Below are 18,537 nucleotides of genomic sequence, written 5' to 3'. Positions count from 1 at the left end.
CTGATGATGTGGCCATTCTGGGCTAAAATAGCTGTGATTTGACTGGACAGGAAAAGTAGGTCATGGGTAAGTTACCTTAACCAACCAAAAACTAATAATGATTATCATCATCATCATCATCTATCCAAAACCACACCCAGCTAACAGTAAATGCCCTTATTCCAACACACTCTTTTTTAGGAGCTTTGAAGGAAGACTGGAAATTTCTAAACTGCAAGGCTGGGTATCAAATTCATTTTGAAGAAATGCGTCACAAGACCTATGTAGGTCAACAAACCATTTTGAACAGTATGGGAGTTTTGCCTGCTATTTGTCACAGCTCATTATATTACAGAAAAGGGAGATGAAAGCACACAGCCAGAGGTCTAAAGAGGCTACTCACTATGTTTCCCTCAGAATGCAGTTCTCAGAAGCTAAAAGAAGCCTACATGGAAAAACTGGTACTTTACAATACCGTTTGAAGAAAATATGTTTCAAAACACAATTATTTCCAATTTGAAGTCAATGTAATTCAGTAAAATTCAATCTTACATCTGAAAAACAATGCTGCTGAATGATTAATATTTCTTGTTATTTTTAATTCTTAGAATAAAATATTAAAGCATCATAAAAGTAATAGTTTTTATTTCAAATATTGAAGACAACTAATGATTTTTAAAAAATAGAATCTGTTAGATACACAACTCTGTTGCAACTGGTGGTGATCATCAGACAAACATCTGGATAACATAAAAAACCTAAATCCACAGGAAAACTGCAAGCGGAAAGCTCCGTGCTTGTTGATGTAATTCCAGCAGTTAGAAGGATGCCAAACAAAAACGTGCCATCTAGTACTGGGGCTTTAACTTGTCATAGGTGGGTGAATTTAGATTTTCTTCATAAACTTTGATTGCATCTAGGTCATTTATACAGTTGCAGAATACTACTAATTAATTAATGTACTTAATTTAATTAATTTAAATTTACCTTTGTACAAATCTAGACAGCTGGGCATTTAATTGGAGCTATTCAGGTGAAGAACCTTGCTCAAGGGTACAGGCGTCTCACCTAGGATTTGAACCAACAATGGTCCAGTCGTCCAGAACCCTAGCCTCTACTCCAAATGGCTGCTCGAATACACCTAGAGCTAGTAATAAGACTGATGGCAGCTGATAAACTAGGATTTAAACAAGGAGAATGTGAGTGGTCCAAAGTGCAGGCATGCACTGCCGGAAGATCTAAGATTTAAGGCTTAAAAACAATACAAAATCTACAATAATATTTTATATTATTTCCAACTAGAGCTTCATTAAGAAAACAATGTATTGAAGGTGTGCATACAAAAGAGTAAATAAGTGCTAATAGCAAGTTTCTTTAAGTTTGAGAATTAAAAATATTAGTGCAATAGAAAGTAAGATATACTGAAACATCTACAGTAGCTCAGTTAATAGATCACCAACTGTGTGTAAGAAGATGAGTCAGGATATCATGACATTTATAGACTGAAGTAGCAAAAATATTTAATTTGTCTCCTAAGGAAAATAGCAACATTGAAAAACAACAATGCTCATTTGACTCTGTATTTTCTTTAGAACATCTAAAATTACTGAACGGCTGTAAATGACACTACTCTCTAAAATGAATTCATCTAGAATAGGTAAAGATCTTTATCATGACAAAATCCAAAAAGCCCTTTAGGAGAGGAGCAGAGTAGAGAGGAGTTCTGCTATAGCTGAAAGTACGCCACGTGCATGGGAGTTTCTACAATAGCCTCTGAGACTAGATCCTCCTATGGCCTTTGTGCAAGTGCTATTTTATTTTCATGCAGTAATCCTAGTCAGGCACCAAACCAGCTGCAACAGGTTCTGAAAACAAATCCTTTCACCGTGAGCAGAAATGTCCCCTTTCTTCTCTGGTCTTTATTACAGCAGAAAAAAATACCATTCGGTTCAAATGGCGTCAACATAAGGTGTGTGTTCAGTGTAATCATCCGAGATTTGCAAACAATTAAACAAATATTTAGATACAAAGCCTGCTCATCCACTGGTGATGGGACTTCTTACATTGTTACTTCTGACTCTATGGACATCACAGAGCAAAGTAATGTCAAAACCTCTGTTTTAAAGAATTAAAGAACTTCACTGCACATCACTTCATTCCATATACAATTTTCATTTGCTGTTATTCTAGCACACTGTATGTTATCAAAGAGTATCAATCATTTGACAGAACAGTATGACAAATATATGCAATTAATATATCTATTACAGATTATATAAATCATATCTATAATTTAATCATTATTACAGGAAATTCTCACAACTCAAAACATGCAAAATGAATAGAAACACAAGTACTTGTAGGAGTCAGAAATGTGATAACTGTGAAGGAATTGTAAAAAAAGACTAGTTAGTGAAAAACAATAGAAAAACAATCACCAGGATAAAGCTATAATAATAGGTTTTGTCTATTGGCTTACCATGGTTATAACATGGTAAATTGTAGAATACAATATTTATGATTACACCATACATAGTTACACATTTATTTTAAACTTAATTTCAGTTTTATTTACTACACTTTATTCTGCTTTTTCATGCAGTACCACCCCAAACCTTCATAATTTAAGTAATGGGTGTGGTTGTAAAAAATAATACCCATTGTGAATTAAGACAGAGTATCACAAACATTCTTCTATGGATGTGTTTCTCTTGCAACATGTTTATTACTGAAGGTCATGATGTCCTCATGGTGGAACAAGTCTGAGTTTAATAAGTAAAATGAGTTTCAGTGCCCTGGGTGTTGCTCACTAAACACCCTGAATTGATAAAAACAGTATTTTGTTTATGGAACTCCAAATAGCTGAGTTTTACTTGGATATTTCTATGTACATACAGAAAATGCTGCCAGAGCAAAACTGCATATCCATTCAACTAAAAATTGTGTAGCTTTTGCTTAAAAACATTAAATGTAGTTGTTCTTTAAAGTCTGAAAATAATTAAACTTGAAAAATCCCAACCCATAACAACAAACTTCTGACATTATACTAAATGATTGGAAATGTTAACTTTCCTTTGATTTTTAAATTCTCTCACTACACGTGTAGTTCCCCAAATTGAAATTATTTTATTAATTTAAAATTAGGATTGTGAAATAAAAAATATCTTTATATTATTAAATTTTTTAAATATTCTTTATATATTATAAACTCTATATCTTTAAAATATCTTAATTCTTTGTATTGTATTCAGGGCCCCAGAATTTAAACACAGCATCTGTGCTGTTGTAATCATAATGGGTAAGATGTAAAGTAATCATATGTGGCTGAAATGAATTGTGGGGAATTTTCAAATCTAAAAGTATTTTCAAAATACAATCAAAAATCAAAAAGAGATTAAATATTCTTAATGAACTGAATAAAGTTACAATGACTCTGACCAAAAAACAAACAAAACATTTCAGCAGTGAGAAAGAACGGGCAGTACAACAATATCTTAGTTTAAATAATGAATTTGTATAAGCACAACACACACAAAAAACAGACTGCTTTGGATACATATATTTACTCATAATATTTTAAGTGTTATGAGCCAATTTCACTTTTGGTGTTGACAGTTTTGCTCTGCTTAGTTTCCTTAGTTGTAGACACAGACTTCAATGAGACACTAAAGTGTGGGAGCCTGTTTCTAGATCGCATGCATTGGAACAATGATAAACTTTACTGACACTGTAAAGTCCACTCAGAACTGGATTAATCTGGTTCAAACTGCACAAGGTTGGAGCTCGCAAAACCGGATATCTGAAGCTGACATCTAGAAGCTTAACACTGCAGTACTTAAGTTTCGGTACAGTAACCTAGCAGCTGGCAGCTGCACTTCCCATTACAATTAGACAGCTCAGACGGCCACCTTACTTAATTCTTTTTATCTATGTACAGTACTTACAGAATGTTTTGCAAAATTTTTAACAAATAATACACATTACAGCAGTGAATGTGCAATTTCATAATGTAATTTATTAAATGTATTGTATTTTGTTTCCATACGCATAGAGTATATGTAAATAATACAATCCTGTATGTGAGTAGTAGTATATTGTAGAACACTAGTAGTATATTGCAGAGTATATAGTATACTATATACTACTACATATAGCAGTATATGCTGGACATATAGCAGGAGTGAACTCCATAGTAATACTTTCCCAAGAATGGCTTGAAATTGAATATTTCAAATACACTACTAATCTTTGCAAAAAAAAAATCCTTTGATAATGAATCTTCCCTCTTAGTATATGCAAAAATAAAAATCTATAGGAAAAAATAACATATATTGTAATACATACAAAAAACACATCCAGAAGTATCTGATAACTTGGTCTTGCACATCATAAAGCACCTAAAGAAGGGATTCATACAAAAGGCTGATTTTCATGCCACTGATGTAATAATACAGTATGTGGGAAAATCGTCATGTACTGTAATTCTCTAATGGAAAAATACTACTACTGTACTTCTGCATACTTACTTGGATAACACTGTAAAAAATAAACTCTGTGGGGAGTATGGTCTTTACTTACCTTGTCCACTGGAATAGTATATCCACTTCTCTTTATTTGGAGTCGGCACAGCAGGTTTCTTTTGGATTGCCTTTTCCATGATACTGCTTGGGTCCTGTCTGGGCCCTTTCTTCAGCACCCTGGAGCTCCTCTTCACACTGCAGACCACAATAATCACCAGCACCAGCAGGATAAAAAGGACAATCATCCAGGGTAGGTGCTCATTGATGTCAAAGTGCTTGTGTGCACTGGGTCTGGGGGATCCCCTCCTAGTGGGCTTGTAGCCCAGTTTCTGGACCCTACTGTCCTCCAAGGTTTCCATCACTGGCTGTAATTTTGTAGTAGACTGATGACTGTGGTAGTCCCTGTGATGCTTGTGATGCCTCCTTGGTGATTCAGTAGCCTTGTCTTGCTTTGTGGCTAGGGATCCGACATGCTGTGAGTCATTGTCTGATGTGCTCACAGTTGTGTCACTTGGTTCTGTCACTGTGCTGGTCAACAAGCTTTCTGAAGTGCTGTCCTGACCACCTGTTGTTGAGTTAAAGATATCTAACATAGCACACACACAAAAAGAAAAGAATGCTAGACTTAGTCCAAAGACAGGAGTAACCCAGACAGCAAAACAGACAGAAGAAATTCTAAAACTTTAATCCACTAACAACTAATCACAGAATACCCTCATTGGCACTGGAGCAACTGTGCAGCATCTTTTAATCTGACATTGAATCTAAAAGCATTTGGCCGCTCATGTTCTGAAAATGATTTTGTTGACCTAATTTTCTTAGAATTTATAACATTTTATAAAGAACATACCACTATTTGAATTAAAATAAAAGAATAAAGATTATTTAATTTTGCATTTATAGCACATCATTCACGTATGCCTGCACTTGAGAGAATAGCATTCTCTAACAATTTAGCAAACGAGGACAAATATCCCCCCACTTGTATAGAGTTACAAGTTTTACAGTTTTTGGAGCTCTTTCACGACTAATGTGTAGATGTTGCTAAATCTTTTTCCATTCAATTTAGACAAAATACACAGAAACCCCAACACAGCAATAAACACTTTGGACACACAGCTCCTGAACCCATTTAATTTAAGGAAGACGTGCTTACAAAGCATCAAGTCATCAATTGACCACCAAAAACAACACCGGTGGCATCAATGGGCAGTTAAGAGGGAGATAAAAAAGAACGATTTAAAAAACTTAAAAGAACTTATAAAAAAGAACTAAGTTCATAAGTGATTAACCAGCTAGCAATACAATTTAATAGTGCACTTTCTAGTACAATTAATGAGTACCACATTTCAGTGTTAAATTCCCATACTCAAATGTAAAATTATACATGCATATTATGTATACACATTACTTCTTTTGAGCCTATTGTTAAAATTAAATATGAAAATTAATAAAGGACATAATAACTTTCGTTACTGTGACTTATATCCATCTTTCTATAAATTACTATGTACAAAATATATAAGGACCTTTCATTTTCAACTTGTTTTATTGTAGTTTCTGACGCCCATGACCCTATTATGACTCATGTCAGGAGGACACAATGAAATATGAAGCTTCTATAGCCCATTGCAGTATTATTTCTTCTACAGCCCATTATCTTCTTTACAGTTCCCACCAAAGAACATGTTATTCTTTGGAGAAAGACAAATAATCTTAAAATTTGTTCCCATAAGCCTTATTACACAAAGGCTATAAACTAAAGTGTTACATAAAACAGGCTGAGAAGTTCAAACAAACTACATCAATGCAATCCCATCTACATTAGTACTAATTTAGATATTCTTTACATTTTGACTGTTTTACATTAATTTATCTAACCACTATTTTATCAACCATCCGTTCTCTCCCACTTATACTATCCTCTATTTTAGAACAACATAAGGTCGTCCTAATGTTGTTTTTAGCAGATACTGTTCATTTTATCATTTAAGTCTGACTGTAATTGAGTGGTTTTAGTAAGTTTAAATTTTTATTATATTGTATATAGTACATCCTGGCTTAACCAAGATATTCACAGCAGAAGAGGCCAGAACAATTCTTCCAAATACGCGGTCAACACAAAATTCAAGTGTAACATGGGAGATTATGCCCATGACCCAACCAGAAAGAGACCAACACTTTGAGATCTCAAGATATTACATGGAAGAAAAGTGAAAGTGTTGAAGAGAGTTCATAACGTTTGGATTGCAGAGAACACATATTGTATCCTAATATCTCCCAGTACAAAATTTGTGCATTCTGCTTGAGAACATGTGGATCTCAAAATGGCTTTATCAGTCACCACAGGGTTGATGGAAGACAACTATCGTCAACAGCGAGGAATAGTTCATGAACAAATATCATGTACTATATACAGCCATTTTGGTAGGGTTATAAGCAAAATTAGAACTGATTTTTATTATTATTTCTCATCAGTCACGGTCAGTGTAGAGAAAAGAAAATAAACTATCAAACAAAACCATAAAAACATTAGTCTTCTATTAACTCTAATTCTCAACATTTCCCAACAAAGACATCCAGATATATGAGGTAATTTGGCCATTATTTAACTTTTAAGATATAAAGGTTCCCAAATGTATTACGACTAAATAAAGGTAAGAAATTGGTATTATGTAAATTTTAAGATCTTGCTTGAAAATTTTTAAAAAGCTTTCTGATTAAAGGTAAAATGTTACCCAGAATATTACTGTTCTGGTGAGTTATGAAGTACAAAACTGGCCAAAAAGTAACATCTTTTTAGCTTTGAGCGGGTGACAGGAAATTGACACCAGTGTTGACACTACTGTCTTTAGTTTATGTACACCACTGGCAGTTGCCCACCCTGTCAATCTTTACCTTTTTGTGCAAAGTCCGCAGAAGAGGCTTCCAAAAAAGCTGAACTCACTGGAGCCAGACTGGTGAAGGAGTGTGAGGGATGAGCACCACAGCTGTTATCAGTCTCTCTCGTTCCTGGAAAGATGATTGCCAGTCCCTGGGCTGTGCAGTTCGTATGAGTCCGGCACTTTAACACACTGGAAGACACATCAGAGAAGGTACCCCGGGGGCATGTTCTGCATTTGACATCTTCTACCTGACTACCCTTTCTCCTAACACCCCAGCCCTTTGAACACTGTGAGTGGGGTCTGCAGGTTTCATTATTTATGAAGAAACCAGGGGAGCAAGTGCACTCGCGGTCAGACAAGGCTGTACAGGGTCTCTTCTCAATAAAAGGTGCCAGACATGGTTCCTGACAGCGGTGGCATCGCTCTATTCCATTCACACGCTTGGTGTAGGTACCGTTCTGGCAGGGACTGCACTCCCTCAGGTTCGTATCGGTGCAATGTTTGGAAACATAGGTCCCCGCAGGGCATTTGTCACATGTCACAGTAATGCCTGTTCTGTGGTCAGTGTAGTTATAGGTCTCAGCAAGAGGGACGTCTACAGCAGGATTGGACGTCCATTTAACCTGAGCAGAATCACCACAGGTGAACAGGAACAGCAGCTGAAAACAAACAAGCACACAACAGTTATTTAAATGTCTTACTTTACTTGGCATTCAGTGCACCAATGTAACAAAAGCATTTTAAAAGACTAAACAGACAATGACACAAAATCGTTCAAAACTACTAAATTGTTCAGTCATCACAGTGAAGTCATTAAGAAAAAAAAAATCTGAGGTTAATACAACACCTTTGAAACCATACCATGGTTAACCCAAGCTGGACTGAATTGTTATGTCATTATGAAACAGATGACTGTCTTATCGCTTACATCACAAAAACGACTACATTACTCTTTGCTTTATACGCAGTTACAGTAACTAGGCAATAAATATAAAAGATAATTACTAACTAATGTTCTTACTAATTTAACAAGAGATTACAGTAATTTAATTTTTAAATAGCAGTTTATTTCTTTAACCTCAGTGAGATAAACAACATTCAATAGCCCATTGAATATACTGTATAATAAAACCATTTTCAAAACAGTTGACTGCTGGTTGCAAATAAAGCAAAGGGTGATGAGAACTTATGAATCAGACAAGAGTTTCATATCCATTTATGAAAGTCCTTTTTTGTGCTCCCTGCAATATTGGCAGATGGTACAAATAGCTGCATTATCAGCTTTTTTTTAGCCCAGCTTATTTCATGCTTTGTAAAATTAAGTCAAAGTAATAACTTCTTCCCTTTGAATCTCACTTTCAAAGGGATTCTATTAAAAATGTATCTGAACATGTTACTGTACATGTAGGAGGAAAACCCAAATTTATTGCCAAGGTATAAAAACTATCACTTAAAAAATAGTAACATACAGTAGACTATGTAACCTCATATAAAGACGAGCTGTCTAAATTACTGTTATTATCATTAGGTATTTAAGAATATAAGGTACTTTTCAAATGCAATTATCCCAGAATCTGATTTACTAAAGCTGCATGCTTTATTGTACACAGATGAAAGTGACTGAATCAGTTTCAGTATTTTCAGAGACTCAAGTCTACTGCACATGAATAGTGATTAGACAAAATTGGGCTTTCGAATGGAGCAGCCATCTACCCACCAGTCTCCAAGTGAAGGAGACTGGAATACAGAACAAAAGTTCCTATTTTTTAATTTGTAAAGGCATCCTAGGCAAGTTAACATCATTTTACAAATTTGTATTTTTTTCTTCAAAAGGTTCTTATATAGTACCATAAAGATGGAAGAGTTGAGTATTAAACAAAAATTCCTTTAATTTTTTAAGAAACTCATTTGTGTTTAACTGTTCCTTGTATAAAGACTGAGCTGTGAGTGAAGAGAGGGGGGCTAGAAATGTGTATGGAGGTCACAGATTTCTCACCTATCCCTCAGCAACACTTTTTGAGAAGTAAATTTGTACAACAATGATTATTTAGAATGGCAAATAAAGTGGTAGTCATTAGCCAATAGTCTAAAACATAACTGCAGAAAATACAGATAAAAAGTTTAATACATTTTAAAAAACACACTCTCTTTACAAAATTATATGTATTGTAACCTTTTTTAAAAATGTTGGAAATCTTTATAAAAACACAAGGGCAACGGGATGCAATTACAATAGCTACAAGACAGGCATGTGTAAGATCACATGTATCGCAGGAAATATCTTGAAGGGAAGATTTATCATCTTCCTGAAATATGTATATGTAAGGTATATAGTATATAGTATATAGTATATAGTAAGTCATACCGTTGCCTTTGCAGCTCAGTTAAACATATGCGACGCTGACATATTTCAAGAAACATGGTACGGCTCAGGAAGCCTTTCGGAATGTGAAAGCGTGAAGTGGTTAGGAACTTCACACTAGGAACAAAGATACTGTATCCAGAGATTTACCATCTTTCAAAACATACATTAGAAGACAAAGACACGACAGTGACATCCCTCAGGGTTATTTTTGCAATCCTATGACCTGCAGAAAACCTGGGGGGACCCGTCCATTTTGTCTATCTACTGTAGTTACTGGCAGTTTGAAGATACAAGATACAAAATCCTGGTCATGCCCTTTGTCGAGGATTTTACAGAGTCAGCAACCACAACATGCTGCGTCAATGTGTTCCTCATATTAACACTTCCCTGTAGGAATAAGTCCCTCCTGCTAACTGATCTGAATCTACTTCAAATGCACAGAAATATGAATGAGGTAACATGAGTTTAAAATAACACCAGCACATTCTGGGTTGCGTCATCCATCTTCATTTCAGTTCACAGATTAAATTAATCAATTTATTGTTGTTACACAGCAACAGTAGCATAAGGAACATTTGCATTTCCTGCCATGGGGAAGTTTAGTTTCTACAGAAGAAAAAAAACATTTTAATTTGTTTTTTCAAAACTGTCATGGAAACCAATGATGTCAGATTCTAAACTGATAAAGTAAGGTGCACCAGTGTTTTATCAGGGTAGCTCACTGAAACCAATGAAAATGACACGGCATAACTTTACACATGGAAACTGATATGATGTGCTATACTGTATGTTACGGGAACTGTAACTGCACTGAGGAGATCCAGTTCCCCACACAAAAATCCAGTAAAACTTGACTGAATTGTAGCTGTGTAAATCTATACCCAGCATCAGACACATAGCACTCATATTTACAACAAATATTGCACTATGATAATGTCAAAAACATAATGATTATTTGTAGCAGGATTAAATGAATTTTATTTAACAGAAATGAAAACCATATTGAATGTATTATGCGAATCAAAATTTGTCATCAATAGTGATCAGCATCACTAAGTTGCAGAACATGTCTTGTTGGATTCTCTCCCATTCCTCTTCTACAGCCTGGGTAAGCATGTGCCACTTTACATGTGGGATCCCTGTCCCACATCATCTCAGCAGATCCCACAAATTTCCAATGGGGCACAAGTTGGACATGTAGAGTCCCCTCGGTATAATTGTCACATTTTAATCTTGCAAGAAAGCCAACACATAACAAGTAGCATAAGGACATATGTTATCCTACTAGAAGAATGTCACACCAGGATGAGCTTGCAAGAAGGACAAGTGGGCAAGTGATGTTCCAGGACTTGACAAAATTTGTATATTGAATTTCCCTACATCCCTACAAGAACCTACATGGATCAATAGAGTGCTAAGTTTGTTCTGATACATAGTTTAGTTGGTAAATGTTGTAGCTGCTATGTTTCAGTGGATATCAATCTACCTATTTGGCTGAAGAACAAAACACATTAATTTTGCAAATGAATATTTTGACAGCCATCTCTTTGTGTTTAAAGCAACGGATTGTTTTGGGAGTAAGCCTTTCAGTGCTAGACATAAAGTATTAAACATTGTGGGTTTGATATTGTGAAAGAAAAGAAGGTTACTTTGATTATATTAGTTAGAAAATTTTAAATTTCATAATCCTTCAAATATTTTACCTTCTTCTAAACCATAAAAACAGCATAATAATTGATGCAGAATTAAGTCATTGTAGCACGCCTAAACAAAATGGCCTCAGTTATTTAAATCAAATATCTATTTCTAGCTCTTAAAATTCTATAATTAATTACTGAAACACTGCAGCTAGCCCCAGGATTTTGGTACAAGCTAGTTTTTTTTTTATTTGGTATATATACATAACACCTGCTGCGTCTTGTTACACTTCACTGAAAAATAAAACAAACAAGATGTTTCAATCTGGCTTAAGGAAAATGCTTTACCTGATTTCTCTATAACAATTGCAAGTAAGGTTGTCTTTTTAAAAAATAAACAAAAAAAAGTTAATCTATGCCATATGAAGTACAATGCAAACCATGCTTTAATGATTCTGTATTAAACCCCCACCCAGAGTTAGGTTGGTGGAGCTTAACATGTTTTCATCTATCCCAAATTGCTATTTTATGTTTTTAACATGCCTCTATTGTTTTAGCAATCCACAATTTTGCTACATACTTATACAGTATATACATGCTGAATAACAGTTTTGAACAAAATGACTAATTGTACTGTAATTAAATACAATACAATGTATACAATGCTGTCATCTACATTGTTTTAATATAACTTACATTCATATTTTAATAAACATTTAAGTATATGAAAGCTGAAATATCAGATATATACAGAATTATAATATTGCTAGGTTTTAAAAAATATGTACATTTATAACTAAATTTGGAAGTATTATTAAGTATTTTAAAGTGGGTTTGACTAGATTTTCTTTTATCAGTAGTACATGTTAAAGGTCAAACACTAAAATATTTTCAACAGTAGCTAGCTTTAAACTATAGCCTACCTCATCAGAATTTGGGACATACTGTAGGCTACAATTTTACAATTTAGGATCTCTTTTAAACAAGCGAGTTATCATATATAGTAAAATGTCCTTCATGCCAATATTGTTGCTCCTTACAAAACTAATTCAAATTTAAAATAAAAGTGCATTCTTAAAAATATGTTTTGGCACTGTTCTATTATGATATACAATGAAAAATTCTCACTGTAAAAATAATGACCATTGGTTTTCACCAGCTTTTATTTTCTTTTATTTTTACTTTAGTGTTGAATATTTGTACTCCATTTTGCCAGTGTGCATGAACTAGTACTGTATTTAACTGTATCAGCTATTACAATTGTTATTCACACCTTTCAATAGTTTTTCAGTTAGGTTATCTTACCTGACACATTCAATAAAGACAATCACAGACCTAACCTCTGATAAAGTCTTTAAGTGCTCTCAGCATGCACTTTGTTCTTATGTTAAAAGTATGTTTTGCTCTGAAACAACTGAGAAACACCAAATTACTCTCTGTGATGTATCAGTCACATCTTGTTTATACTTACAAAATAATGGCACTATCCAAATTGAAGTCGTAATCTCATTCTTTCTGTCTGTAGATCATAGACATATTTGACCCTGGTTATAAATGACATTTTATTCCATTTTATTCCTAAATCCTGAATCATTCAATTGCTTTTTATTTCTGTCAGGAACCATTTTTATTTCGATTATTTCTAGCGGGAGACTAAAAATAATCCATAAGGATTAAGAAATATGTGTCATATCTAGAAAGAAATGTTAAACTAATAATAATTAAGATTCTCCGTAGATGAATTAAAACACCTCACCATCAATTAACTTCCATTTAAACAGCAGCATCACAAAGCAAACGCAAAAACACACACTGTCACTTTAAAACGTTTAGAAAGAACCTTAAGAAACCTGCGGGGAAAAACTGATGATGAGAAGCCGAGTTGAACAAAATTATTATTCACGGGAATTCTAATACTCACCATCAGAAAAACTGAAATCCTTGACATTTTCCGAAACATTTTACAAAATAAATACACGGGTTCAAAATATGCCCATTTTTAGGACTGCAGCTAATATCTCTCATATGATATGTGGCACATCTTCCCCGCATCAAGGAGGAACCACGTTACAATTACACTTAATACTGATATTTATTCCAGCGCCAGTCTTTTAAAGTCATTGTATCAAAATGAACTGGTTTAAGATAATATGGGATAAGAGCTCGGTTTTGGAAGAAAGGTATAATTCCCATAGCGATTCCGGAGTGCGAATTCATACAGTACGTATGTTTGCCTATTCTTCTATGCTGAGTACCCTCTCTGCAGCAAAGCTTTAGCACTGTGGTGGGCGGGTATCAGCAGAATGACGTCACTAATGAAATTCACAGGGATGGACACCCTGCCCCTCAGTGCTGGCACAGAAAGTACCGGATTTTCATGTCTGTTTCCGGGGAGAAATATTCTACTGTTTGTGACGGTAATTAATATATACCGTAAATCAAACATGTGTTTTTCATTTATTTTCAAAATACATAAAATAGCTGTGCAGAGTAATAAAAAGCAGTGGTCTCAGTAAAGATAACTGTGGTAGTTCACCCCAAAAATCAAAAACAGTCTAATTTGTTTTGGCATTGACACCTCTTACACAATTAAGAGATCCTAGTCCTCTTTAAAGCCAGATGAAATAATCAAGTTAAATATGTCCTTTGCTATTAAAAAAAAATCCAAAACTACATCGCTACCTACATCTATTATAACTGTTGATTATATTTAGATGTATAAGAGATGTCCATAGAATTGAATATATTGTAACGCTACGGGGGATCTGGTGGGCGCCCTTGCCGCATTAGGTCGGCCCCCCACCGTCGGGAGCTCGAACCCGGGGCTGTGGTCCTGCTATTACTGGGAAGGGCGGTGACGTTACCTGCTCTGGTAAGCCGGCTCTTATACAGTACCTGTCGGCCGTAAGCGTTACAATATATTAACCTTCAAGAGCTAAAGCAAACTAAGTGAAATTGTGGAAAATAAGACTCAAAGAAATTGCTGAATATAGTCATCTGTTTTTCAACTTCTTCAGTAGTGCACCTTATAGTCTTCAGAGTTAAAACCAGATCCCATGTGTATTAAAGTTATTGAAAATGACAGGTCTTTTAACTATCTACCGTCATGTAATAAAACACACAATTTTAATTGGATTACATTCTCTGTGATACAAAGGCTAGGTAACTAGAGTGAGATACTTCTGATTCTATGTCCGATAATGCATTTTGCAATGATAATGGTTTTTGATGCACTTTGAGCATTACAACGTTCCTTACTACATTTGCCATTAGAAGAAATTAAAATGAAAAGAAAATGTGAAGATTCAGCCCTCTTTATCTTTACTGGGGGGATCTTATCCTTGTCTGTTTCTCTTTTAGTTAAGTTGACTAGACCATCTACACAGCTCTTTCCTCCACCATCAGGCCAAACAAGAGGTCTAAGTAGTCACAGGCTCCATATGAATGGAGTGAAGAAAAGTCAGAATCCAGTGATGCCAGATAGGGAAAGTGGAGTCTGCCAGAAAAGCACTAATACTGCTTCTCAGCCACTCAGATCCTTTTTTGATATTGTGAAAGACCAATATTGGAGTCATGATTTAAAAAGAGGACCAGGTGAAAGACAGGAATATCCCCATCTTCAACATTGAATATACAGTGCCTTGCGAAAGTATTCGGCCCCCTTGAACTTTTCAACCTTTTGCCACATTTCAGGCTTCAAACATAAAGATATACATTTTTTATTTTATGTGAAGAATCACCAACAAGTGGGACACAATTGTGAAGTGGAACGAAATCTATTGGATTTTTGAAACTTTTTTAACTAATAAAAAAATGAAAAGTGGGGCGTGCAAAATTATTCGGCCCCCTTGCGTTAATACTTTGTAGAGCCACCTTTTGCTGCGATTACAGCTGCAAGTCGCTTGGGGTATGTCTCTATCAGTTTTGCACATCGAGAGACTGAAATTCTTGCCCATTCTTCCTTGCAAAACAGCTCGAGCTCAGTGAGGTTGGATGGAGAGCGTTTGTGAACAGCAGTTTTCAGCTCTTTCCACAGATTCTCGATTGGATTCAGGTCTGGACTTTGACTTGGCCATTCAAACACCTGGATACGTTTATTTGTGAACCATTCCTTTGTAGATTTTGCTGTATGTTTGGGATCATTGTCTTGTTGGAAGATAAATCTCCGTCCCAGTTTCAGGTCTTTTGCAGACTCCAACAGGTTTTCATCCAGAATGGTCCTGTATTTGGCTGCATCCATCTTCCCCTCAATTTTAACCATCTTCCCTGTCCCTGCTGAAGAAAAGCAGGCCCAAACCATGATGCTGCCACCACCATGTTTGACAGTGGGGATGGTGTGTTGAGGGTGATGAGCTGTGTTGCTTTTACGCCAAACATATCGTTTTGCATTGTGGCCAAAAAGTTCGATTTTGGTTTCATCTGACCAGAGCACCTTCTTCCACATGTTTGGGGTGTCTCCCAGGTGGCTTGTGGCAAACTTTAGACGAGACTTTTTATGGATATCTTTGAGAAATGGCTTTCTTCTTGCCACTCTTCCATAAAGGCCAGATTTGTGCAGTGTAAGACTGATTGTTGTCCTATGGACAGACTCTCCCACCTCAGCTGTAGTTCTCTGCAGTTCATCCAGAGTGATCATGGGCCTCTTGGCTGCATCTCTGATCAGTCTTCTCCTTGTCTGAGCTGAAAGTTTAGAGGGACGGCCAGGTCTTGGTAGATTTGCAGTGGTCTGATACTCCTTCCATTTCAAGATGATCTTTTGCACAGTGCTCCTTGGGATGTTTGAAGCTTGGGAAATCTTTTTGTATCCAAATCCGGCTTTAAACTTCTCCACAACAGTATTACGGACCTGCTTGGTGTGTTCCTTGGTCTTCATGATGCTCTCTGCGCTTTCAACAGAACCTTGAGACTATCACAGAGCAGGTGCATTTATACAGAGACTTGATTACACACAGGTGGATTCTATTTATCACCATCAGTCATTTAGGACAACATTGGATCATTCAGAGATCCTCGCTGAACTTCTGGAGTGAGTTTGCTGCACTGAAAGTAAAGGGGCCGAATAATTTTGCACGCCCCACTTTTCATTTTTTTATTAGTTAAAAAAGTTTCAAAAATCCAATAGATTTCGTTCCACTTCACAATTGTGTCCCACTTGTTGGTGATTCTTCACATAAAATAAAAAAATTATATCTTTATGTTTGAAGCCTGAAATGTGGCAAAAGGTTGAAAAGTTCAAGGGGGCCGAATACTTTCGCAAGGCACTGTAGACAAAGAAATGCATTTTCAAAACCTAGCCACATCTACACATTTCCAAAGCATCTATAAAAATGCTATAGTGACCCATTATGTGATAGCATCTCTGAGGGGTCATTTCTGCTGTGTAAAGCAAATGTAAGTGAATCATTAGGCTTCTCAGAATTTTAATTAGGATTGTTAGATTAATTTGTGTTATACAAATATTCTCCCAGGTGATTTATTTTCTTTAGAAATATTTTCATCCCTTGGTAACAGGCATTGTTAATCTTGTTGAGTAGTAAGAATAAATTATGTTTTAGAATGTACAAGTTGAAAATTACTAATAGTGCTAAAAGAAAAACAAACATTTTAAAGAAGTTTCTGAAATATCATGCATAAAGGATACATGCATATAATGTAGACATGGCTATTTTCACTTTCAGTGTTTCAGACTAAAATACTGATGTGAATATTCACAGAAAAAACTGCACATTAGCAAGTGAACAGGGATTTCCCAAAGAAAGCCCAGAGCTGGTTCAAACAAGATGGCGGTCTTCTTGGATCACACTCCCCCGAAAACTTTGTTCTCTTTCCCTGCAGCTGCAGCTGCTGCCTCAGTCACCTGACCAGGTGAAGGAAGGCAATTGGTCAGGTGATTGTTTAAAACCCAGAAAGTGGCATTTGTGGGGGGTCAGTTGGTGGGTTTGTTATGTGTTGCACTCTGTGTGTGTGTTACTTGCCGGAGAGGGAAGATCTCACTGTTTAACTGAAGTTTTGATAAGAGTCTTGGTGACTGACTCTACTGCTTAGCTCCCCAGTATGATAGATATGGACTTAGTGAAGTTTAATCAGGAGCTCAAAAGGGATCTTAGAATTTTTGTTTTGATGTTTGGATTTACGGGGAGTCTTTTGATTTTTCCTCACTGCACTGTAAATAAAGAGCACTATTTTTAGTCTTATAGCTGTGTATATGTATGTCTGGTATCCTAGACCTGCCTATTTTCAAAATCCTGTCATGGCATGCCCAAGCAGTGTCAACCACATTAAAGTTCTGTAAATCAGCCTGTACCAGTGTTCCAGGTGCCTAGTCTGAAGAGGTGTCTAATTTACTGAAGCATAAAGGATGTGCAGACAAAATTGGTCAGAAGCATTTAAACAAATCTAGTAGATTAAGCTAAAATATTAAGTCATGTCACTAGTCAGCTGTGATAAAATTTCACAAAGCAACAGGGCACAATTAATAAAGCGCTACCTGAGATAGGATTGGGATTAGGAGTTCTACTGTAGTCTGATGGTGAAACTCTTGTGATTTCCCTGGTAACTGCAGCAAAGTCAGAAATGATGGTAAAAAATAGGCTGCTCCTCCTACCCCTTCCGGTTAGAGCAGGAGTCCCCGGTCCTGGTCCTGAAGGGGCCTGTGTGTTGCAAGTTTTCCAGGCTTTTTAAAAATGCCACCACATGGTCAGTATTAAACTGCCCCAATTAAGTCAATAATACGTTGTTTCAGATTAAGACTCTGCTGGACTGCAAACCTATTAACACACCAGCCCTCCAGGACCCCTGCTGTAGAGAATGCAGCCTACCAAAAGATCAACAGGTCAAGCAGGGACAGATCAGGGGAGCTTATCTGTCCATCCTCCTTTTTCTGTGTAGTCCTGAAGTTGCCACTGTTAGCCGAAACATGAAGGAAACATTTTGCAGTTTCATACTGAATCTAAGCTGTAGTATTTATTAGATAATATTTTTTTGTGTAAAACAAAGCTACACAGCTATGTTCACCAGAAAGTGTTTTATCTTTGACTATTTGCTCCTGTATCTGGGAAACAAATTATTGTTGTAATCAATGACTGACATGGTTCATATGATGAATTGATTCCAATCTCATAGGGGAGCTTTTATATCTCTAAAGTATACAG

General features: G+C 35.9%; 1 protein-coding gene across 1 annotated transcript in view; it reads right to left on the bottom strand.

Annotated features, from left to right (window-relative positions):
- tnfrsf21 (tumor necrosis factor receptor superfamily, member 21) overlaps positions 1 to 13,658 on the bottom strand; it is a 35,959-nt gene extending 22,301 nt beyond the window's left edge. The window contains exons 1-3 of the mRNA XM_015351341.2: positions 13,308 to 13,658; positions 7,398 to 8,043; positions 4,558 to 5,085 (exon numbers count right to left, since the gene is read on the bottom strand). Of these exons, the coding sequence (XP_015206827.1) occupies positions 4,558 to 5,085; positions 7,398 to 8,043; positions 13,308 to 13,346 (1,213 nt within the window). The 5' untranslated portion in view covers positions 13,347 to 13,658. The remainder of the gene's footprint in view (positions 1 to 4,557; positions 5,086 to 7,397; positions 8,044 to 13,307) is intronic.
- Between the last annotated feature and the right edge of the window lie 4,879 nt (positions 13,659 to 18,537).

Source organism: Lepisosteus oculatus, chromosome 2 (assembly GCF_040954835.1).
Source record: "Lepisosteus oculatus isolate fLepOcu1 chromosome 2, fLepOcu1.hap2, whole genome shotgun sequence".
Lineage (NCBI taxonomy): Eukaryota > Metazoa > Chordata > Actinopteri > Semionotiformes > Lepisosteidae > Lepisosteus > Lepisosteus oculatus.
Note: the sequence above shows the minus strand (reverse complement) of the source record. Positions and strands in the feature narration are given on the sequence as shown.